The following is a 25,739-nucleotide window of genomic DNA, read 5'->3' as shown; positions in this document are numbered from 1 at the left end:
TCACATCAATTGATTGAACCACTATAGAAATTCCCTTCCCGCATTACGCCAGAAAAATAGAAAGAAGATAAAATGGCTATAAAAAGCCGTATAGCACGAAATGTTCAACAGTTCATATATATATTTTTCGAACCATGAACAATTGTATACACAGCTTTAAAAAACTGCGGGTTGATTGCGATGCGTTCACGCCGCTCTATAACCAAAGCCGTGTGCGTATGCGTGCGTATATGTAAAGTCAACGTCGATTCCAATGTAAACAGTATGAAGTCAACACCAATATCCAACCGCACGGAATGAATTTCGAATGTTTTTTTTTTCTGTTTTTATGGGTCGCCTGCAAACAAGAAACCGAAACAACACGAACGATCACGAATAGGAGTCGCACAAGATTCAAAAATTTCAAACACTCCGCTAGCAAATAAATAAGATAATTTTTATAAAAGGCAATGTTTAATCCGCACAGTCATTCGCTTGCTTCACCTACTCACGTTTTCTTTCCGTTTCTTATGTTAATGCTGCGCAAACAGGCAGCGTGAATGTGAAATCGGATTGTGTGTCCGCGCGCACGCTTGTCGTTCGCATACGAGAAATTTCAAAAGAAAACTAAACGATTTTGCTCCCTCTTCTCTATCCTGTTCTATCGCTTTTTCAAGCCGTTTCACTTGGTCGCGCCACCAAAACGCACCATCATACACATTCACAATGTGTATTCAACATTCGAAAGTCGACACATTCGCTTCGTGGCTGCTTTTTTCCTTTCCTGTGGCTGTCTCGATCATGAACTCATTTCGTTGTCTATTCAGTTGAAAGCCTGTCGTCGTTGTAATCACATGTGTTTTCATCATGTATAGCAATTTTTAATTTTGTTTTTTTTTTCTTTCCTTTTTTCCACACACATACACTCTACAATTTTGTTGATTTTTTTAATTTTCGTGTTTTATTCGACGAACACCTTTAAAAAAATTGAATATAAATTCTTTTTCCACGTAATCATATGAACAAATTGTCCATAAGGACATTTTAAACGACAAGTGATTAAATAAAGGACTTGTATGGTTCAGTGCAATAAAAAGACGTGAATGAAAATATGAAAAATTTTGGGAAAAAAATTAAAGTGTCTTAAAATTTATAACAAATTTGTTATCATTTAATTTGGCAATTTTTATTTGTTTTTAGAAATTAATATTGAACTTAAGTGTCTTAATGACGTTGAATTAAAATTATTCAAAAGAATTGAAGCGGAAACGTAACAAAATCAGACATAAATTTATAAAGTAAATGATTCAGTGATGAAATTGTTTGAATAAAAATAATAATCAACCGAAAAATAAGAGAGACAAATAACGCGAAAACAAATAAGGAAGAACAAAAATTAACGAAAGAGAATAAGAGTGATAGATTTGAGAAAGAACGTAATAATTGTGACTGGTTTTCATTGGTTCAATTTGATACATCAAGATTCATTGTGATAATAAATCGCATAATAATAAAGGACCCAAAAGTTGTTCTCGCAAAAAAAAACCAAACGAAATTCGATATTATTATCGTCGATTTATAATAGAAACCGCATATCTATGCCAAATAAGCAATAAATGAAGAAAAAAATCCCTTCGACAGAGTTGTAATTTTTCCGCGATGATATCATATGTCGATCGATCAATTGCTGCAAAAACAACACTTGAAACCGAATAACTTAAGGAAACCAATAAAAAGAAGAAATAAATATAGACAGTAAGAAAGAGAGGAGGACACAACACACAAGTGCCTAATAGTAGTTAGAATTTAAATAGAAAAAAAGAAGAAGGAGAAAACAACAGCGTCACAGTCGAGGCGTTTGATTCTAATTTGAACATCGATCGAAGTAAACGAACGCGTATATCCAGTAGAAGATAGGCTATTGCGCTCATGTGACGAGATGCGGTTTAGCCTAGAATATGGATTTGATCAATAACGAGCAAACCAGACCGAATAATACGAGTGACCGTAAAATCCCATACCTAAACTAAATAGTAAAGGGTATTCGGTAAGTCTTTTTTGGTATATATCTTTCTTTAAAGTGCCACATAGAACACTTGCACGTAGCGACATGTTTCATTCGTGCATGTATACACAGAAATCCTAACTAGATATCACTCTGTCGTCACATACATTAGTCATTGGAGCTTCTCACTTTGACTTGTTTCTTTTAGGTTTATTTTTCGTTTTATTATTGTTCTTTTTCACGCGCTCCATCATTTCCATTCGTGGAATGAAGTGGCAAAGACAGGATTGAGAGTGTACAATACTCCAGCGTAACAGAATGAGTTAAATAACTAATGTACGAATCAAGTGTAAGCTATATAATGTTATAGAGAATATCGGGATTGAATATAAATCTGATTACATAACCAGAATCTTCTTTTTGTTTCATCTCTTTAAAAAAGGAATAAATTGCGTACAGTTTATTTTTGAACGAGTGTTCTGACAGTTTTATTAATTTTATACATGCGCATTGCTATATTATACATATATTACAGTTTTTTCTTTGATAAAATTCGATTGGCTAAGCGTTAGATCAGTTAAAACACGGACACAAATTAAACGTAAAGATATTGGAACACGAACCGGTAACAAAGAAGAATATGTGTAAATAAATGTATAAGGTGGCATAAATTACCCATCAATGTCAACGATCGATATAAATTTAACCATTTTTTAATTCTTTGACATATTTCAATTTACCGCATTTGACTTTTTGGAAAAATACAGAGTTCATTAATGGTTTCGGTCTTAATGTATATATATCAAAGTACAATTGTGTTGTGTTGCTTTTTTCAGTCTTATCGTTGCAAAATCGGCTTAACAGTCACATTTTAATTGGAATATCATTTTGATTTTACCATTTCCTTTTTGTTCACTCCGTTTCTTCTCTCCTTTCACAAAAAAAACTGTTGCGCTCTTTTTAATTTGAATAAATACTTCATTTGTACAGCCAAAATTAAAACCATATGAAACAGAGACATGTTAATAAACGTACAAGGAAATAAAAGAAATAAACATTACTTTTTTAATGTAACTATAGCGGATTTTACATTGTGCATCGTCTTGCAAAATATAGTTGTTGTTGTTGCTGCAATACAAATACGTGGCACTTTTTGGGTAAAGCATTTTGTTTGCTGTATGTGTGTGCATGCTCGTTCGTTTTTCTTGTCCATTCCTTCCTTTTTGTACTCATTTAACCGATTATTTGGTATTCATTTGGTGGCTCTGTTGTTGCTGATCAAAAAACAAAATTGTACCTTGACCATTTTGTATGTTTGTTTTTTCTGTGAAATATTTTTGATTTCAAACGTAAAAAAAAGTAAGTGCACTTTTTCCGTATAACAAATCGTAAATGTATGTAGTGGGACAGTGTAAAATCACAATTTTGCTTTTGTTTGTATGAGTATGTGATGTTTGTGCAATATAATTCAAAGACGCGAAAATGCTGAACAAGCAACTTTTTTACTTTTAAAAAAGTTATCCTCAAATTTACTGTTTTACTTGAATGTATTCATCGCTTCCTTGAGTTTGACACGTCACCCTTTCTTGTCATTGTAATTACTATTATTTTGTTTAATAAACATTTTGAAATCATGCGAAAAAGCAAAAATGCTTTAAAGTGTTCTGAACATTCTTCGTAGAGCAATATGACTTGTGAGCATATCACGCAGTCAATCAGCCAGCAGCCCATCCATCCATCAGTCCACAACCACAATCACTAGAAATTATCGTTAACTGTTCCTTTGGCCCCATCGAGAATGGCTATAGTGTAGTTTATTTTCCATTTTAAAAATCATTTTCAATTACCGTTACACACTCTCTCAAAAAGAAAAGAAAAAACATGATATGAAAACCAAACCAAATCGTGTTATTTTTATGTCGCTTTTTATGTGACTTGATTGTCAGCTCAAAATTTATGATCTCTGCCTTTTTTCTTTGCGCCAAAGGTAAACAAAAAAACAACATTTCTTCCGTGGAATATTATTATAATTTTGCAGACAATTTTTCTGTGTTTATACATATTCGCACATACAATAATATAGTCCAAATATTTTGATTAACAAACTGCTATCGGCCAAGCAAAAAAAAAAAACGATACGAAGAAAATTAATGTCGCAGAAAGTCTTTAGCCCAAATAAAAATGAGTACACGCCGAAAAAATATAAATTCATAGGTTGAGTGAAGGATGCAGTATTATGTTACAAAAGTCTGTCGAGAGTGCGCGAACAAAAATGATGGCAAAACAAAAAAATATATATCAACACCTCATCGAAAGACAAATGAAAAAGTATGATGGATTTATAGTAGTATAAATGTTTTCTTCATTTTATTAATAAAAATATGCTGAGAGTGTACGGTACTTGCAGTCATTCACCTTGATGAATATATACTTATACACATATGTATTTCTTTTATTATTAACATTTTTTTCTATCTTGCCTTCTCTTTCTCCACTGTATCTGATTTGTCGCCATTGCTTCACCCGCTTTCCACATATATTTACATTTCTGTTGTGTTCAGATTATTTTATTATTCCACGGTTTATTTTATAAAAATAACACTTTTTTCCATTTCGATCGGTGTTTGTCCATGTATATTTTCATTTCTTCTTTCGAATATGTTTCGTATGTGTTGCTCTCCCTATCTATCCCCCTATCTATCTATCTGTGTTAATTGTAACAAACAAATACACAAAGCTTAGATCTAAACGAATAACAAAAAAAACTCCAAGAGAAGAAAACATACCATTACTGGTACTGTTTAGTTAGACGGAGATGGTATGTGTGTGTAACTTGCATGTAATACGTTTGATGTGTTTGTATCTGTCGTTTTGAAGCAACATGCATTTAGTGTGTACGCGATCGCTCACACGCTCTCGTGGCAATAGTTATATTTCATTTGACTTTTGTGTATAGTTCAATTAAATACCTGTACACACGGTACAGTGTACTCTTCTCTCTCCAGCAGCGAAACCAGCATAGGTGTGTGGTGTGTGTACATGTATGTATAGCGTTTGTATGATTGTGTATTTGATTTTTATGTCATATCACATTTTAGTTGATTCTCCCAAAGTGTATTCGATATATGCATGCGCGTTCGTTGTCTGTATGTGTTTTTCCAATTTGTAACTTCGTTGTGTGTATTTTTTTGTTTCTTTTTCTCTTTGAACATAATTTATGAATTTTATTTGATATTTCGTAAACGGATCATACGGCCATTGAACTTTTTTTTCAGTTCTTCAATATTATTTCATTCCTCCGCATACAGTTCGTGATTACATAGGTCCAACGTTGAAACTCACGGATGACTTTTCTACATTTTTACTACTGCCGTTGCTTATTTTTCTTTTTTTCAATTGGTTACATCGTTCGCTTCGTGCTTTCAATTCAGAAACGATCGCTTGCACATATATACAGACATGCTAAAATTGAATATATCAAGAGGATGCGCGTCCTCATTTCCTATAAACGTGTGAAATACTAACAAAATAGAAATCATATATATATATACATCGAATCGAATATACGCATATACCTGCATAATTGTTTAGTATGACACACGGTTTTACTGAAAACAATACGTGAAACCGTTTCTACGTTTTCGTTTTTTTTTGGTCCCTTTTTATTTGATTTTTGATTTGCTCACCGCCGCCGTTGCCGCCACCATCATCATGTGTTCGTTGTTGTTGTGCCTTGGGTATAAGTGCCGATAACTTTTACATCATTGTTTATCACCATACATTTTTTTATCTTATCAACGATTCCATGAACCGAATAGGATCTTTCTGTGTGTATGCATAAACATTATTTAATATTATGGCCATATAGTGAAGTGAGACGCAGAGAAAAAGGAATACAAAGCATTTTGGAGAGCAAACAAAACGCACATACACAATCACAGTTTTTCTTTGGTAGATGTTTCTCTTGCGCTTTGGTAGATTACTCTTGCGCTTATAGTATTTTGTTGCTGTTGATGTGTTCGATGCGTCAAAATGAGCCCACCGAGGAATGGAATGGACTGTAGCAAGCAAAAAAGTAGGGAGTGGATCGTATGTTCACCGATCACATTCAAAAGCATGGTTGAGAGAGCGCATTTTATGAGTGTTGTATTTTTCACAATTGGAAGCATCTCGCTTGGCTGAAATTCGAAAGGAAATGAATATCCGCGTTCGCGATACTTTGTCATATTGTATGCCTTTCGTTATTTTTAGCATTAAACGTAGCACGTTGTTACATACGTGTGTGTGAAAAAATGTATATGGGAGTGAGAAAATGAATTCAACACTTTGGGTTTGGTTGCTCCTTTTTCCTTTTGCAGCCATCGTAAAAATGCCTTTTTGTACACGTACACAAACAAAAATAGTCTCTTCTCGCTTGTTTTATAAATGCTTGAATTATCTTTTCTTCTCGAACTCCTCAGTTCACAAAAACAACTATTACATTGTTTATTTTTCCTCCGAATCCCAACACACCGAAACAAATATAGCTCTCGAAAAATCAAACCTAAATTGAAAAAAACGCACGATCACATATACATATGCACACTTAAACTCACGCACAAACAGAGTTCCTTTTTCCGCCGAATCAAATGAAATACGAAAAGTGAATATCTATAAATAAATAAATGTGAGGAATGTGCTGTTGAATTCTTCTTTCATGCTGTCCATGTTCATATCACATAAAAAGCATGTATCGTATTTTCATACCAAATCACCCATGCACATCCTCGACAAGAGGCTTCAGTCCTTTGCCACGTTTATTTCAAATCAAAAGAGCTAAAGTTAAAATTCAAATATTACGATTCCTCACACTAACAGCGCACAGTCGTACCGCAATCAAGTCGATTCGATATTATTATCCCCAACTGTGATGCGATATTTACTACGGTGCCTACACCCTAATATACCATACATGATTATACTGAAGCACTTGATCGTACATATACATATATAGTCTTATTTCTGTTCTCTCCATTGTTCTCTCGTTCTGGGTTTTTTCCTTTTCGTCTTGTTTTCTCTCGTGCAATTTTGTTACATTGCGTGCTCAAAAGCCGATGAATACTGCGCAAATAGAGAATCGGGTAGGATTCGTGGCCGTCGTCATACCATTGTCGAAATGTATATACTAACAATGAAAAATTATCAGAAAAGATAAAAATAAACAATAATGTAAATTCGGTACTTGCTTCAACTGCTAAATAAAATCGAAAAGTTATCATTTTTAGATTGACATTTTGTTCTTCTTAATATCATATTTATTTTCTACTTAAGAATGAAATGATAATCTGCAGAGAAGTATTTAATAAAAAAAGTAAGAAATATAATTTGGAAGCAGAACAAATATATAAAACCCCTTCCCAATTGTATCACATTGTCGACATTTTTCAACTAATCCATCATTACGTTTCAGTGCTGGAGTAACAATAATAGACATCAAAAGAAACTCATCACTTCTACATGCGTTTGTATTTTATACGGAACGTTTTCACATCGAAGCGATGTCGATTGTCGATCATACTGGCGCACAGCAAAGTACTGTATTACCTTGCGCGCACGTATTACGGTGTGGCATCAAATAGAAATCGTTCGCCTAATGCACTCGTTATTTCTTATTTTTGTTGTTGTGCCACAAACCGAAACAAAATACAATTTTCAGTGTATGCATTCATAAAAAGTTAGTCGATTTTGTGCAATGAAAGACGTCTATTCGCCCCATGAACATTAGATGTGGACCGAATTGAGTCGCCAACAATCTGTGTGTGATAATCGACCTATGTGTGCCTTATGTGAAAAAGAGAGAGAGGGAGACTATGGTTTACCATTTGTTTCGTTGTTTTAGCCTACTTCCTTCGTCAGAGTGATTTGCTTCATTGCTATTGTACCGAGTGACCGTACAATAAAAACTACTACTAATATTTAACTATTTTACGAGAATTTTAACTACACTTTCCAAATCGCGTTCAATTCAAACGAGCTATCTACGAAAGAGAGAGAAAAAACTCATCATACAATTACTAGATTTCCTGTCGATCGCGAGTCCGTTGCGAATAGTATGAGTTTAGTCGCCACTAAAAGGCTATAAATTAACTTATACACAAGCGGCTTTTTCGCCCATTCTGAGCTGTAAATTCATACACATACACTACAGCGGCCGGAGAGATCCAGCAATATTGATTTTGTGTACGTGGGTTGCTATTAGTTTTTTCCTCCTTTCCAGCACATTCGTTCGTGTACTAGCTTATTGGCTTTTGTATATGACGTATGTTGAGCAAAAAGCAAGGAATTGTATTTTGATGACCACATTTAAAAACCCACTAAAACTGATATAATTTTTTTGCAATTCAGACCATTCTGGGTGAAGTAGAAAAAAAACAGATTCAAAGTGGTTTTATACCGACAATTTGACTGCCATGGCGGATTTGCTTTTGAGATGTGGGATTTAAAGTAAATATCGACCCGAAATATTTTTATTATACTGATTTCAGCCATATTGGAATGATAAAATCGTAAAATAATGTTTTTCTAACTTAAGTCAATCGTCCTGTCGATATTTCTTTTGTCGTAACAATCTCTCACGTACTCAAAGCGAAACTCATCTCATTTTTTTTTTCTCAATTGAATTGTTTATAAATATAAAATAACTTCAAAATATGACTATCGCACAAAAAGGATTGTATCAAATCATTCTATCATTATAAAAGCAATAACGTTAACACATGTCGAAAAATCATTCATTTATTTCGTATGTAAATGTTTGTCGTTATATTGAAACCGCACAAAAAGCAACGGGATTCTATTCCCATTTTGCATGTATATCTCAAACTCATAAAAAAAATTCCGAGACCGCGATCACCGCACAACATATACACTGAGTCAGTTCTACGGTTGCGTGTATGCCTATTGTTGTGCAACATTCCAATAGTCAAAAAGTTCGTAGTCACAGCAAATGCGGGTTGCATGTTAAAATCGTTCATACATATAATAATTTAATCTTTTGCGTGGATGTGTCATTTTGATTGAGTGCGCAATACATGCTTGTACTCGTATTCACCGAGAAGAAATAATAGTGAGGTTCAGCGAGTCGAATTAGAATTGGGACAAAAAACCACACCCTTGATACGACATATCTATTTGTATGTGATCCGTCAGCGTATTATGCATCGGAATGGTATTGCCTTATTATACGGCTGTTAGAAGGAGATGCAGTTAACTGTTGATTCTTAAAGACATTTGAGCAAAAAGAGAAGCTTGGCCGAAACACCATCTAACAATTGACATCGAGAAATTTATATTCATTCATTAAAAAAAAAATCGAAGAAAAAAAATGAAACTTTTCGACCAGCGCTGTAAAGCTGCGTTCGGTAGAAGCAATAGTATCGCAACGCGTCGTCGTCAAAAAGAAAAGAATCAATAAAAGAAACGAGAAGTATATGCGCGAAACGATCACGCTTAACGAAGGGGTCGATATTGTTTTTCTTACAACGCAGCGATTAAGATAGGCATCCAAAGTGGATACAAGTAGAAGTTTATAAAATGCGATTACGAATCACGATCGAAACGAAGTAAAACGGCAAATCGATATCAATATATAGAAAGGTTTCCATGTATATAAGCATATTTTAGCAAGCAAACGCGAAATTCCGGCACAAGGGAGAGGGAATTATTGAAATCGTGAAAAAAGACGCACGTATATAACGCTAATATATCCATAAAGAATCTCTAACCCCATTTTTGCGAAAAATTCGAATCAATGCAACTAACAATCATACAGCATCATATTACGCTTGCTTATGTGTGCCCTGTGCCCATCTATCTATCTCGTTCATTCACTCTTTCACGCCGCTATCTTTACACTGTTGCTCTTATTGCAATCGCAATATACTTATACAATCTCACAAAATGTAATGAACGAAGTTACAGCTCCTTTTTCGATTCTCTTCTGTATTTGCTTCCATTGCTTATTGCGGTCGAAAGAGCGATAGAGAAAGACAGTGAGCAATCCGCCATACAGTCGATGTTTGCATTTTATATATACTTTTCTCGTTCGTTTTATTCATCATCAATACTTGTTGCGCTTTGAAATTCAACTGAGTGAATCAGTTATACGGTAACGTAGATCGCGTGAAGTCCGATTTTTTTTGTCGATACGTATATTTCTCTACGAGTTTCGTGTCAGAAACACAGAGAAAGAGAGTGAGCAAGAGCTCGCGCGCTTGTGTGTGGTGTATATGTGTTCCATTGGTGTGCGAATGAAATGCGAATATGCCGATGAGTAATTTACAATTACACTTCACACACTCTATCTCTTCAATCCTGTATCGATTGTGTTAGTGTAAATTCCACATAAATTTCATTTGTTTGATATGCTTTAAAAATAATATTCACCAATTAATAATTATTATTGTTTGGATTGTTGTTATTTAGCTTTTGTTACATTTTGTAATTGTTAGGTTTCTAATTATGAAAAAAAAAATTGCGATTGATGTGAAAAAATACGACAAGAAAACAATGTGAATTCCAATCATTTCTCATTTTGGTGAAATGAGTAGAAGAAGGCTCCTTTTCAAGGAGTGCTGTGTCTCCAAACATGGCGTCGATTTTTATGATCATACAGTGACAGTGTATTTTTTTTTCGTTAGAATTGCTTGATACGTGGTTTCGATCTATGTGAGAAAGCGAGTGGTGGCAAAAAATAGTGATTTTTGTCGTTTGTGCCGTTTTCTACGGCTATCCGGTTTCGCTTCGTATTGACTCGACTATTTTTTTTCATCTTCTTTCGTTTAGATGACGGCAATGTCGTGCGTATAGTATAGCCAAGGATTTATAATTGGAATCATTTATTTGGCTACTTGCAAGTCATTATGCTTAATGGTTCCTCTTTTTTGATAACGTATAAATTATAATACATTAAATCATTCAAATGTCGGTTGTCGGTTTGGTCAAAAATTAAAAACAAATATATCCTTAACAACTTTCGGCTATTACGAATAATACTCATTTTACCAAGGAAATCGAAAATCATTATATGACGACGACAAATGAATTTAAAAAAAAAACGTCTTCGGTATGGCGACACCCTTGAGTCATATTTTTTTACTCATTTATTGTCAAATAGTTTGAATATATTAACTAGTAATAGAGGTAGTTGATTGCACAAGTAGTGCCACTTTATTGGGTACATATTATAATCCTGTCTCTTTGAAGTAATAACATATTATCTACTTCTTTTTTTTCCCTCTTTCGCAGACATTTGTATATTTCACATACACCAAATTACGGTTAACATAAGATTTTTGAATTGTTAATTATAACAAAGCACATTGTTGGTGGCTTTTGCAAGTGTTCGAGTCGACGTTGTTGTCTGTACGGTGATAAAAATCCCATTTCTCTTTTAGTTGCTATTTACTGTTGAAATTGGGCATTTTTGGTGTTTCTTTTGTGTATTTCAGTCGCTGTGTGAGGAAGAATACACAAAAGATACAAAACAAAACGAGAAGAAAGAAAGGCAGACAGAAGAAATGAGAACGTATCGATAATGATAATGGCATACTTCAGCCTCACGTATATTCATTCATACTGAGATATTTACGAGTTGCCATCGAGTATAGTCACATTACAGTTGTGTGTGATTTTATAGAATCCCCCGGTCAATTGTAACAGTTCTTTTAATGTGTTGTTAATGTCGACCATCGTAAGACTCTTCTAAGGAACCAAAATGCATATTGTGTTACAAATAGAAAAAGGAAGAAGCAAACAAAAATTTGAATTTTCACAATTCACTTGGCACCATTGACTTTATATAGTCGCAACACGGGATGATGTGTTTAGTTTAAAACAGTTATTTGTTCAGCTTACATCGAGATTTGGATAATTAAACGATTTTTTTTTTGGTTTAAGTGTTTAATCTATGAAGAAGAGTAATTGTAGTGATTCATTTAATGCGTGAGCGTGCGTGAGTATATAATAATACTAAAAAAGTTTTTGTTTTTAAATCAAAGGATGAAGAGAAAAATATTTCGCCGATATAATACAGAACCATCATGAATATAAATATAAAGAGAAAAGAAGATTAAATTTAAGGCGCTTATGAGTGTGGTTTGGATCCATTTCCGTTAATGCTCCCATCGTTGTTCGCTTTGGGTTGGAATAAATTATATGAATAAAAAAAAGAAGAAAAAAAATGCAAGCAAGCTTGAACAACAATAATAAAAAAACACCAACGCGTTCACCAGACACAAACATTTACGAATCATATATAAAACCAATTGCATGCACTGCATAGGTTTTAAGTTGACCCAATTGCTAATAAAATGTATGCGTTTTTTGCATGCAACTTTTTTCTGTCTTCTTCTCTGTTTTCTATCTCTGTTTCATGCATTCGTGTGGTTGATGTGATTTTTCCTCCATTCCACGCTGGAGCACATTAAGAGAATCTCTCATTGTCTTTTATTCGCGAAAATCGCGTTCTCGTACGGCTCAGTTGCTTTGTGGGATTCAAAAAGTGCTGGAATAGTTTTTTTTCTGTTCATGTTCCGTGTGTCTGTATATGTATAAGCTGAAATTGCATTTGACTCTGTTATTTAATATCTATTTTGTGATGTACGGATTAATCATGTAAACGGTGAGCTAGAGAGCCAGCTCAATGTGATTGAATGAGATAGCAAACCATAGTTCGTACGTTTATTTGAAACATACATTAGAAATGCCATTACCGTTGTCTGTTTTCTCTCTCATTCTCTCAAATGCTACTCATTTTCTATTTCGATTTCATGCCGATTAGAGTACTTCGTTTGCAGCATACTATACATGCTTTGCACCAATATTGGTCGGTGCTTCGTTACAACAATATTTTCGATTCCATTCATACTCAGTCCTTCTCGTTTCTTCCCGTCGACTGGTGAATATTGCATTATTATATTGTGACGCGCGAGCACACAGTGTTGGTGTATTTGTGTTTCATTTGAAATTTAGGCTCGCTCTTTCAATTCGAATTCGCTTGTACCACTGAATGCGTCTGCTACCGATATACTGTATATTCGCATGGATATTTGAGCACACGGAGTTTCTATTTGTACTCATGCTGTGTTTTATGAATTGTGCAACTTTTTTTTTTCACTTCGTTTCGTTCCTAGATTCAAAACATTTTAAATATTAAAAATATTGTAAATTTATTGTATGATTCCCAAGGTGCTTCTGTGTGTCATTATTTTCACCTGAATCCTTCAATTGCGAACAATTAGTTCATTTATCATTACAATAGCTAGTTGATCGTTATATACAACAACAATCGACTTTTTATATTGGAAAGGCCTTCGCATAACAACCGATTGCTTTATGATTTTGTAATACACCCATCATCAGAAACAGTTCCTTTGCACGTTATTATTTTGCAATGTTACATTACATGTATATTTCATTTTCGAAACTCCTTCATGCTTTTCATGAATTTTTTTAGAGCATTTTGAATGGGCACACAGAAACATTGCCATAATATATGAAAAATATATATTTTACGCACCGGCCGACTATATTATGTATTTTTATTTATTGAAAAAATAAAAAAATAAAGTTACCGTATTTCACATGGGAATACAAAAGCGTCAATTCATAATTTTCCTTATGTAAAAGAATCACGATAAGACCGCGCATGTAATAAATTTGTTTTCAATTAAGTACATCGTTCGTTTGAGCATTTGCCAGTCACTTGTTTCATGCATAAATTGAAAGCAAAGTGCAGTCATTGCATGATTTGAAGTCAAGGATTTGAAGACATTGTGAATGGAGGCATTTATGAAATTTATAACATGTGTCGCATTTTATATCAGCTTCTTTCTACTGGCACAAATCTGTCCGAACACATATCCACTTGCTGGATTTTGATTGAATAGCAAAAAAAAACACATACACAATTCCCGTTCCGTTTTTCTCGTCAAAATGCATATGAAAATAAAAATGGCCCCTCATTCATATTGTGATTCATTATGAAATCAATTGTTGCGCATATGCATACATTTCTCTTGCTCTCTCTCTCTCTCTCTCTCTCTCTCTCTCTCTATATATATATATATATATATATGTGTGTGTATTGCCACATTGAAAGGCTCGTCAGCTTCGGAATTTCTCTCTTCGCGATGATTACTGTTGTTGTAATTGCAAGCGTTCCACTTTGTTGCTCACGAACCCATGATAATAATAGCTTCTCTATTTACCGAATCGAATCAGAAATAGTTACAATTGAAAAAAGTCTCCCCGATTAGTCGCGCTATGTTTCAATGTTGAAATGAATATGAACAAATCAAATGACTCCATTTGATGACGTGGTATGTGTATTGTTTGAACGTTTTGTGCTCGTCCATGTCCGCTTCGGTGATCGTGTATATTTGTGCACACTGTACTATAATTTTATATATTGTATATTACATGTTGATTCCGTGCATGCGCAGAACACAACAAGTTTCTCTGCGAATGAAAACACGAACCAATAATTCGCTATTGTTACATACAATGAAAATAGGATAAAAAAATTCATTGTGGTAAATGTTTTCAAATGGAGAAAATAGACAAATAGGCGCTAACAGGCTCTCAGTCAATTGGTCGCTCGTATCGAAAGGAGTGTTAGTAGCATTATTTGATGGTGATCAAACCGTCTAGTCTACATCGAATACTCGTTATATATGACATTGGGTGTTTAACGAAGGGGCGTTTTTCCATGTTATCTCAATGGTGTTTGTAATTGTTTTTTTTTTATTATTTGTATATCGAATATGGGAAGAAGGACAAAGGAACCTTTGGTTATTATAAGCTTTAATTAGATTTAAAATGCCTCTTCAGTGAACTACTCTTACAACATTCGCTCATTTTTACCAAACGTGTCGAACAGTATACTTACTTCTGAACAATTTATTTTTTATTAAAAAATTTCATAAACTAAACTTATTTCCTCTTTTTCTTTTATGTTACAGTGCAATTTGAATAGTGGAATACCGAATTTCAAAAAAAAAAAAAAAAAAAACAAAGTAACCTGCAAAATCACGAAAAGAAAGACATAATATTTTTTGAATAGAAAGTAAAGTGAAGTTATAACAAATAAGGAACTTGAAATTTTTGGTTTTGAAAGAATCGCAATTTTTATCAAACAACCAAATACACACAAAAATGGCATCACAACGATTTTGCTTACGGTGGAACAACCATCAAACCAACTTATTATCAGTATTCGATCAACTATTACACGCTGAAACATTCACTGATGTTACTCTGGCGGTTGAAGGACAGTATTTAAAAGCACACAAGGTATGTAATAAACCAAGTCTATGCTGTTACCGTACGAGTTTTTTTATCGATTTTTCTATATATTTATTACTGGTGTTTGGATAATAAATTCCAACATTCAATGTTTAATGTTCCGTTGCATCGTCAGTGAGTAAAATATCGTCAATTCCGTTTATTGCTACGGAAATGGATTTTATTTCGTTTGTTTGTGTGTTTAAAATAAACATGAAACAATGTTGCGCTAGTATTTTTGAAATGATAATTACATCACAATTGTTTAAATAAAACAGGCACTGAATTATTTGCCATTTAATTTAATTGTTAACGTTAGCTAAACAGTTCACTAAATTCAACCATCCTCAGAAACATTTTCACATTTTGTCAAGGCTTAGTATTTTTGTAAACGACAAAAACTAGCGACTGCTTTTTTCTGTTGACTGGACAAAATTCAATATAAAATATGAAATGACAATCGAAAAAAAATGTACAATAACCAAAATGCATTTTCCATTGCAATGAACCATTTTGACTCTGCTAATGAAGTCGTCAGCAATATTAGGTATGGAAAAATAAAAACAAGTCTGTTACAAGGATGGATTTGACGACAATACAAATTAACAAAAATGTGAAAGTCAAACCAAATTTAAGCAGAAACCTAACTTGGAAACAAAATACATTTTGAAATCAAAATCCCTTCAATTGTCACACATTTCGAAAATAATCACAACACACTATTTGATTTCGTTTATTGGTTTGAGCGTCGAAGATCGTTTTGCGTCAAACTAATAAACATATATTTATTCATACTTGTTGGTCAATTTCAACTATTCACCCATTTTCAAAAATTGTTAATGGATGTTTAAGTGCGTGTGCGTCACTACATGAAAATATGGTTTTTGAATGTGCATATGCTAATGATAGTAAGAGTTTTTTTCAATAAATGTCTCGGCTCATTACCACTATGGCGACAGTACTCAATGAAAGCCATCAATTTACACACACATATTCACAAACTATTGAAGTTTGTACGTGATCGTCATCGTCGCCAGCGTTGAACGACATAAATCTATTTGTACGCAGTCCATAAATAACATAAAGATTACTCCAAAGAATGAATGGAAAATTTATGTGCATTTTTTAAGGAAAAAAGGAATATATTCAGTGTTTTGAGACGATCATAAAGTGATAACAAAATTATGAACTCTAAGGATTCTATAACAAACAAAATCTTTGTCGTTAAATATATTTAAAAAAAAATCGGTCTTATTCCAAATGAACATTATTTTTACTTCATTATCTTGTTCAATGAGCACATTTTTGACGTTTTTATCAACCCCGCTAACCAATCTATTTTCAAATCCATTTACACCCCTTTTCCTATCGAAGTTCATCGGTTATCTAATCGCAATATGAAAACTACAAATCAAATCGAATGAATGAATGCCATTTATTGTATGTTATCTTCAACGAGCATAATAAATGAAGCGATAAGAAAATATTTATTGATTTTTCATTTCACTTTGGGCACTACAGAATAGGATTTTTTTTCCTTTTTTCATTCTTTGAACTGAGTTCTTTTCACCAAAATAACAAATCACAACATTTTTATTTATGTATATTTGTTTTTTATTTTGATTTAAAATAGATGGTATTATCCGCTTGTAGTCCATATTTCCAAGCGTTATTCATCAATCATCCAGAAAAACATCCGATTGTCATATTGAAAGACATAACGTTTGCCGATATGAAAAGTTTACTTGATTTTATGTATCGTGGTGAGGTATCCGTAGACCAAGATAGACTAACGGCATTTTTACGCGTAGCTGAAAGTTTACGGATCAAAGGTCTGACTGAGGTAAACGATGATAAACCGGAAAAGTCAGAAACGCCCGCCCCGCAAACACAATCATCGCAAACGTCAACTCAACCACCACAATTGAATCGCATTCAACAACCATACACACAACATCAAAAAGTGCAAGGGATGATGCTTACCAATCCATTATTGGGCTCAGCCCTCACGCAGCCAAAACGGAAGCGTGGTCGGCCACGAAAACTATCCGGCAGTTCGAACGGAAACGACTTTGATGATTATGAATCCAGCGACAATATCATTCAGGTAAATGTCATAACATTTCGCTTTATCTTTTATTCCCTTTAACTCGCAATGGGTGTGTTTTTGTGTGTTATGCTGCGGTGAGCAGCACTATTTTACGGTTCTTTTTTTTTTGTTTGCCATCAAATTAAATTATGGTTTTTATTTATTTTTATTCAGGGTTCGCCTGAATTACTCGAGGTTAAAATGGGCACAGACGGCTATTCAGATGGCTCAGACGACAATAACAGAGACATTTGCAATGATAATTCCGTAGAAGTAAGTAGTTATTTATTTCAATTTCTAATTTTTCACAAAGAAAAAAAATCCTGAAAGCTATCACATCTGTTCATAAGAAAAAGCGAATCAAAACATTTTCAACAAAATTATACTAATTGCATTTTTTGTGGTGTATTAAAGGAACCCATGGACACAACCGAATCAATGAAATCAGACACTCCACAACCATCAGCGAAAGAATCAAGCCCACAAAAAGAACAAGCTGACAACAATATTGCAGGTATGTGCCAATTTGAATGCAATAGTTTCACTTTCACACAAACACATTTTTTTAAATTTTGAGTGCACAGTGCAATATAAGAAATTCATTGACATCACCTAACCAAATGCATTTGAGTATGTTTTCGATTGTGTTTGAATAATTAATAACCACCGCAAATATATTTTTTTACTGAAATTCATGAAACCGACGCAGAAAAAATCATTTAATGGAATATTTTGACGAACGAAAGAAAAAAATCAACAACTAACACAATCGAAGGCATATTTTTTGCTCTAACTAAGTTCAATTGACATATAAAAATTCGAATGATAGGTTCTAAGCATAAATTAAATTAGTAGAGATCATGATGAAAAAAATATCGGAAAAGCAAATGGGATTTTTAAAGCAATGTGTTGAATCAATTGCATATTGAATGTACTCCTTTGAATCAATGAAATTTGATTCGTTAGTTTTTAATGACTGTAACTCTCGACATCGTCATACTGATACATTGATTGTGAATGATAATGTATATTCACATTTTACAATTGTTTTTAGTTTTTTTGTGTTTTGAAATAAAATTCATAAGAAATTTAAACGTCAAAAGAGAAAAAAAAAACAAGAAAATAGAATAGAATTGAAATTTTGCGTCGGCTGCCCACAAAAGGTGAGTCTCTGCAAGAGAAGATTGCATATCATATTTTTCTACTTGAACTTAAATTTGATATGACAAGAACATAAAACGAAGAAATCGCGTTGATCGTATTCGATGTAGGGAATGCATTCGTAGGGATTTTTGGCCGACGTTGAATTTTAATCTCCATCACATGAAATTGATCGATACACAAATCAATCAAACTAAAACCGAAAAAATCATGACAAAGGCTTTAAATCCCTATGGCTTTTCCTTTATTTTTTTTTGGTACGCGATCACACAAAACATAAAAAAAAACGTAAGAGAAATCGCATCAACAAACAAGTAAACCAAAAAAAGAAAACAATCACAATACGTGGGCAAGGTACAAATTCAAAAATTCAATTTTACTCTATTTTTCTTGTAGACGATGCGTCCAATGCATCCGAAGTGCAGGACATGACTTACATGGAACCACAACTAATGCTTGACGAATATGACGATCCCGTTGAATTTAAGTATAATCCCGATTCGGATTCGGCACCAAGTTCAATGTCCACCACACAGGATTCAACAACAACGACTGTGACCAATGTCGTTCCGCCAATGATTCAAATGCCAAAATTGGCACCAATTCAACATATGCTACCAAACAAACCGCTACCAAAGCTAACAAGACGTCCAAAATTGAAGCAAAACGGTATTAAAACACCAGAACAAACATCAACAACCATTCAAGCCACCATAGGTGCACTTCAACTGAACCCATTTGCCGGAATCAATAACAATGACTTTATTGACATATTGGCCAATAATTTTACGGCAAACGCAATCAAAGCGAGCTCAACGCCGCTAAAAGGTGTTAAAAGTAGTGAACGTAATGCAAAAAATAACAATGGTACCCATACAAGCAACAATATGGCCAATGTAACGACAACCACCAATGCATCACCAACACTCGGTGAAAATAATAATTTGAAAATTGAACGACAAAACGCAGGCAATCGATCCGGAAAGTACATTATTGACGATTCGCAAGGTTCAGTTCGAGACTTTTGTACCAAAGAAGGTGATCACACTTATCGATGCAAGGTGTGCTCACGCGTTTATACCCACATCAGTAATTTCTGTCGTCATTATGTCACCTCTCATAAGCGAAACGTTAAGGTATATCCATGCCCATACTGTTTCAAGGAATTTACGCGCAAGGATAATATGACGGCTCACGTTAAAATCATCCATAAGATCGAATCATCGGCAGCTGCTGCAACCGTCAATAAACTCGATACAACGGCTCAAATTGCCATTTCGGCAACGCCACAATAAACGCTAAATTTTATGTATGAGATGATATGAAATATATGGAAATAGAGACAATTACGACGAACTTACTGATGATGTTGTTGATGACGGGTAAACACGATAAGTCTCGTGTTTTATTTTTTAATTATTATCTATTTTCACTATATGTGTCTATATCAACACATATAGAAAATGTTCATGATGTGTATAGACCGAGAAAAAGCACGTTATATATATTTAAGAAATATGACATCAATCGTGTCAATATTTGTATGTCAATCACATGCAAATAAATACACTGAAATGAGTTCGAATCGTTTATTCACGAAAAAAATAATAATAATAAAAAAGACAAAATTTGTATTAATACGTACGAGGCGATATTTGTACATACTTTTATCATTCTATCTTATTCTGTTTTATACATTAGAACGTACAACAAAAAAGCCACCCTAAAATTGTAATTATTATTCAATTGTATGTTTCGCAGACATTCAAACTGAATAAAATTAAAACAAATCGAAGATTCTTCCATGGTTATAGTTTAGTGATCAAACGGATTGACGATGATGAACACATCATTTCCATTCGATTAGTTGTTAAACAATTCGTTTTCGATTCGAATTGTGCAATCTAATTTCTAACTTATAAATATAACTTATTTCTATTTAGCAACAACTTAATCGTTAAGTTTCATTTTCCAATTCAATTTTTGTTTATCTCTATCGCGACTTTTTCTTATCCTTTTTCATTCATTCTATAAACTTTATCAGTTTGATTCTTCTGTTCCTATGAAGGGAAGTTAAACTGAAGCGTATTGGATACAAAGGCAATTCCAAAATAAATTTGAACTAATAAATTTTAATTTTTAGACATAATTTTTTTAGTAAAAAGAGATATGAAAAACATGCATTTGAATACGCAATCGATCATTCCTTAAAACTTAGTTGGCAATAATAAGTATTTTTTTTCTCTTCTCATAAAAGGAACCTCGTTTGTAACAAATAATTAAAAAGGACATTTTTTGAATTGAGTGGTTTCTTTTTAAATCCAGAAATTCCAATCTTAAATAGCAATTTATAATATTTTTTATTTTAAAATTATTACCTGTTTTCGAGACTTATTTTATAGAACTAAAAAAAATATGACCTGGAAACCTAATTTGTATTATATATCAAAACAAAAAAATACAATATGATTATGATTCTTAAATGCAAAGTCTGAATGAAATTAAAAAAAAAAAATAATTAAAAAACGTTCATCAATCGGGACATTATAGCAAAATATTATGGTAGACACATAAGAAATGAGCAAAACAATGCAATTTTTATGTTTTTTTTTCGTCAATATTTTTTCTCTGCTTTTTTTTAAAGAAATTTTTAATTTAAATTATTTATTTGTCTTTTGTGAATTTTAACGTATACAGACAACCAAATGAAAATCAGAAAATGATTTAGAACGTTGCAATATTTTTCTCACACACTCTCATTTTATTATAATATATTATCATAAATATGTATGGAAAACAATAACAAAAGACTAGAAAAGAAGATTTGAAAGTATACATTCAACAAAAGGCTATTTCGTTTGTATATATAGTTTTGTTCAGAAAGAGAAAGAGAGAGTTATTAATAGAATGGTACAAAGGTCAAAAATATGCAAGAAATGTTTACCATTTTCGATGCAAAAACCTTATCAAATCCAATAGACTTATTTTACTTTGAAACTCGTGTTTTTGATTCATTCTTTATTTAATTTCTTTCTTTTAAAAGTATCAAACCATTTTCTCCTAATTTTTTTCTTCTTTTATGAAATGCATTCACATAATAGTGCACAAGGGAATATTGTGCACTTAATGAGCTGGATCAATTAAATGGTGTTATATTATTACATTTATACATAAATCAAAGTGAACATTGACGCAAGGTTAAAGTTAATTTAATTTTGAACTAAAAAGAAATTAGACAATTAGGCAGTAATGTATACTTAGTTGAAATGTATTTTATTCATAGCTCAATGCACACAAGCACCCTTTCGTTGAAAAAAGACAGCAGCAGAGAAAACTTTTCAGTAGTTTAATTTTAAAAATAATAGGTTATTATAGACACCAATACACACAAACATATTTTAATTCCGAGGTGTATTTCAGTTTGACTATTGTAGTGCTTTTGGAATGAGACAATTTTCATTTTTGGGCTTATTTACATAATTTATTTTTCTTTTGTTATTCGCTGCGAACATGCAAAACAAAAACACACCTCTCTTTTAATTTATAAAACAATGATTTAGTTAGTTTTATAAAGATTAGTGCAATTTTATTTTCAAACAATTTATTTCATTTTATTTTTATTATTATTACTATTATTATTTTTCCTCATAACCTGCTACTTTTAAAAAAATTTATTCACACATCCCAAATATCAGCTGCAAATAATAGAGTAGGAAGGAATTTTTTTTAAAATACCGTTACCGCTGAAATGAGAATCAAAATAATGGAAAACAAAAAAATATAGAAGAACAAATACGCACATCGTGTCGCATCGAATGTTGTACATGTAAAATTATTACGAAAAAATATCATGAGAATAATCATAATTTAAAAAGAAAATATCATTAACAGAGCAAAACTAATATATTTTTCAATATAGAACATTTTTTAGAATTTAGTAAAATTTATTTAATTTATTTGCAATTGTTATGTTTTTCCCTTATGTTTTAGATTTTCTTGTGTATTCAAGGCCCATTTTTTATTTCTTCTATTCATTTAACTTTTTGTTTGATTTTGACACTTCGTGCGTAGAAAGATCTCTTTCAACCAGTGATGATTTTTTGCTGTCTGAATAGCGCTAGATATTCGCAGAGTCTGTACAGCATTTCTGCCTAGATGCTGATTCGATGCGTTCACCCCATACCGCATGCGGAACACACTTTTTTGTACCACACACAGCGACGTGCGGTGAACGCATCGAATCAGCATCTGGGCAGCAATGCTGTACAGACTCTGCGAATATCTAGCGCTATTCAGACAGCAAAAAATCATCACTGCTTTCAACCCAAACACACCGAAGCAAATTACGATTTCAATTAAAACATGAAAACAACAAAAAAGTTTGATTTTACACGTAAATTATGCCACATATTTCAAATCTCCATAAAAAAAAGTTAATCGATTTTTCTTTTGCTTTTATCATTTCTTAATTCATATAATGAATTTAGTTTAGTTTATTTTAAGACGTTGTATGTCAATTATATGTGATCTAATGAAAAATAGAAGCACAATCTCTTGACATACACAATCGAGAATCGATACATATCCCGTTGTAGAAATGCGATAAAAAATAATTGATGAGCGAAAAAATAGAAAAATAGAGAGAGAGAGAGAGAGAGAGAGAGAGAGAGAGAGAGAGAGAGAGAGAATATAAGCCGCACCTTCAACGCACAAAAATCATGCACATAATTAAACAAAAAATAAATAGTAATAATTTCATTACAAACACAAACGATAATTTACACAAACACATATAAAAAAGTAAATGAACGCACATAAAACACAACAATTCCGCACCCATCGTACGTAAGCATCAAACATTTCAAAAATGAACGTTTAGAAACTAAAATAAAAATTATGTCAACATTTCTATTAATTTTTAGGCAATTTCTGACATTTTCTTTAAGAAATAAAGACAAATTATTTTTTGATTTAATAAAATTCATTATTTCCAAAATGCTATTAAATTTGAATTATAACATATTTTCGCAAGAAAAAGAACAAGAAAAAAAGAATGGAAAATAAAAACGCAAATCAAACTAAAATCGAACAGTAGAAGAAATGGAAACATTTTTTTTTATTTGCAACACATATACAATATTATGAATATGAAAATATATTTTTTGTTATTGGTTTAATCAAATTTATTATCATTTTTATTGACAAATGAAATTATTGTATTTCGTATTTATTTATAAAAATGCACAACCTTTATTCAAACTAATATGCATTCAAAATATATACAGCTACAAGTAATAAATATGCATTGGAATTTTATTTTATTTTTTTAAATCGCCAGCCCCAATTTGATTCTCTTACATTGATTTCCCCAATTACTTTGAAAATCCTTAGGTTTTTGCTTTTCTATTATTTTTCAACGTCATTGTTGTTTGTAAAACATTGTTTTGATTTGTTGTATTGAGCTTCTTTTGCTAAATTTCAATTAACAAATTTAATCGTTTTTTTTCATTATTTTTTTTCACGCACAGATGAACTAATGGATCAAATGACATCAAGACAATCGAATCAGCAAAAACAATATGTGCTAGTCGCAAGCAATAATCAAAGTCAGTCGGATGGCGAACAACGCCCACCAACCATGAAAATTCGAATAAATCCGTTAACACAACGACCGTCTACCTCAAATTTGGCGAATGCATTGCAACAATTGCAGAACGATTCAATCAATAATAATCAGATGACAAACGATTTGGCAAGTAATTTGGCGAATACAATTCAGGCAAATTTTATGTCAACTCAAATGGCTGTCGCGGCGGCCGTCGAACAACAACAGCAACAATTGCAAAAGAAAACGGTTGAAACAATTGCAAAAAATGATACAATGCAAAATGAATCAAGATCGGTGCAACAATCATCAGCAACATCACGGCAACCACAGCGTCGACGCTGTCGAAGAAAAGGAAGCAATCAGGATGATCAAGCCGAACATTTGACGGAAATGTCAGTTCGTGGTTTAAATCTATTCAGATATGCAAAAATATTCGAAGGCATTTACCAGTGCACGGAATGTGCAAAGGAAAATATACAAAAAACATTTAAAAATAAATATAGTTTTCAGCGGCACGCATTTTTGTATCATGAGGGCACATCCCGTAAAGTATTCCCATGCCCGGTATGCAGTAAAGAATTCTCACGACCCGATAAAATGAAAAATCACATGAAAATGACACACGACTGTTACATGCCAAAAGATTCAGTTGTTCCAAAACCGGCACAATCAGCCACGAATCAGCAAAAGGAAGCTGAACAAAAGCCCGATTCAAATGATACTCAAAGCGGAAAGCAAACAGCCGCAGCGATACGCATCGAAAATGTAATGTCGCAATATAATGCACAAATTACAGATGCCGCGCAACACATTAAAATTGAAGTATCAGACTGAGATGCGATTTTCAAGAAGAAGAACTTAGTTGAAGAACAAAATTAACTGTATGAAGGCAAAATCGATTTTTTTTTTAATTTGGAATTAGAGTTTAGATCAATTTTAGACAATAACCTCTTCATCAAGTCACACCTTATTATCATTGGAACGGGTTACGACACGTCAAAATTGTTTACAATTATTTTGCAACTTGAACAATTACTTATTGGACTGATAAATCATAGAATTTTTTTCGTCTCGAAATAACCAAATTCATACAGATACAGAAAACGAAATGAACAAAAAAGTACTATTTGATCGCAATTATTTTTAGTATAAAATATCTTTAGCAATAATATTTTTGAAACAAGAAAATTGGTTTTCGACGTACACTTTTGAAACAAGCATGAAATTGTTTTGATTTTTTCGGAATCAAATGAGATCTGATATAAAGCACAAAAAAAAAGAATTTAAAAACGATTACGCACAATTTTGAAAAATTTGAAATTTTTCTAAACAAAAAAAACATACTATAACTTGACTGGAATATGTATCGAGAAACCAAATAAAATTATATGTATAACATGGTGAATCACATGCTAAATGAACTACTGTTGTTTAACCAGATTTCGCAGACCATTTTTGAAAAACGATAAAACCATGTTATAGCACAATTAGTTATTAAGAGAACAAGTGCCTTAAAAATCCGTTAATGGAATCAATCAATATCTGCCTTACATTTTTTTAAATTCACATTAGTC

At 32.7% G+C, this 25,739-nt stretch overlaps 1 protein-coding gene across 3 annotated transcripts; it reads left to right on the top strand.

Annotated features, from left to right (window-relative positions):
* The first annotated feature begins 1,173 nt into the window (after positions 1-1,173).
* On the top strand, positions 1,174-25,586 carry LOC116342488 (protein tramtrack, alpha isoform-like). 3 transcript variants are annotated; one of them, XM_031770127.1, is made up of 6 exons: positions 1,174-2,026; positions 14,986-15,316; positions 16,941-17,414; positions 17,571-17,669; positions 17,811-17,910; positions 24,086-25,586. In XM_031770127.1, exons 2-6 carry the CDS (start codon positions 15,179-15,181, stop codon positions 24,997-24,999), a joined length of 1,725 nt encoding a protein of 574 aa, XP_031625987.1. In that variant the 5' UTR covers positions 1,174-2,026; positions 14,986-15,178; the 3' UTR covers positions 25,000-25,586. The 3 variants fall into 3 exon arrangements, with proteins under 3 accessions (XP_031625987.1, XP_031625990.1, XP_031625989.1); XM_031770130.1 differs by lacking the exon at positions 24,086-25,586 and adding an exon at positions 18,954-23,236 and having other exon boundaries at positions 1,187-2,026; XM_031770129.1 differs by lacking the exon at positions 1,174-2,026 and adding an exon at positions 10,150-10,349.
* Positions 25,587-25,739: the final 153 nt, after the last annotated feature.

This window comes from Contarinia nasturtii, unplaced genomic scaffold (assembly GCF_009176525.2).
Source record: "Contarinia nasturtii isolate CC-2019 unplaced genomic scaffold, AAFC_CNas_1.1 Cnas_scaffold_864, whole genome shotgun sequence".
Taxonomy (NCBI): domain Eukaryota; kingdom Metazoa; phylum Arthropoda; class Insecta; order Diptera; family Cecidomyiidae; genus Contarinia; species Contarinia nasturtii.
This window is presented reverse-complemented; position numbering and strand designations above follow the sequence as displayed.

Excerpts from the sequence above, each read along its gene's own strand:
- LOC116342488 (XM_031770127.1), top strand. The coding sequence starts at position 15,179 with ATGGCATCACAACGATTTTGCTTACGGTGGAACAACCATCAAACCAAC. Across the intron at positions 15,317-16,940 it reads AGTATTTAAAAGCACACAAG|ATGGTATTATCCGCTTGTAG; the intron begins GTATGTAATAAA and ends GATTTAAAATAG. Across the intron at positions 17,670-17,810 it reads GCAATGATAATTCCGTAGAA|GAACCCATGGACACAACCGA; the intron begins GTAAGTAGTTAT and ends GGTGTATTAAAG.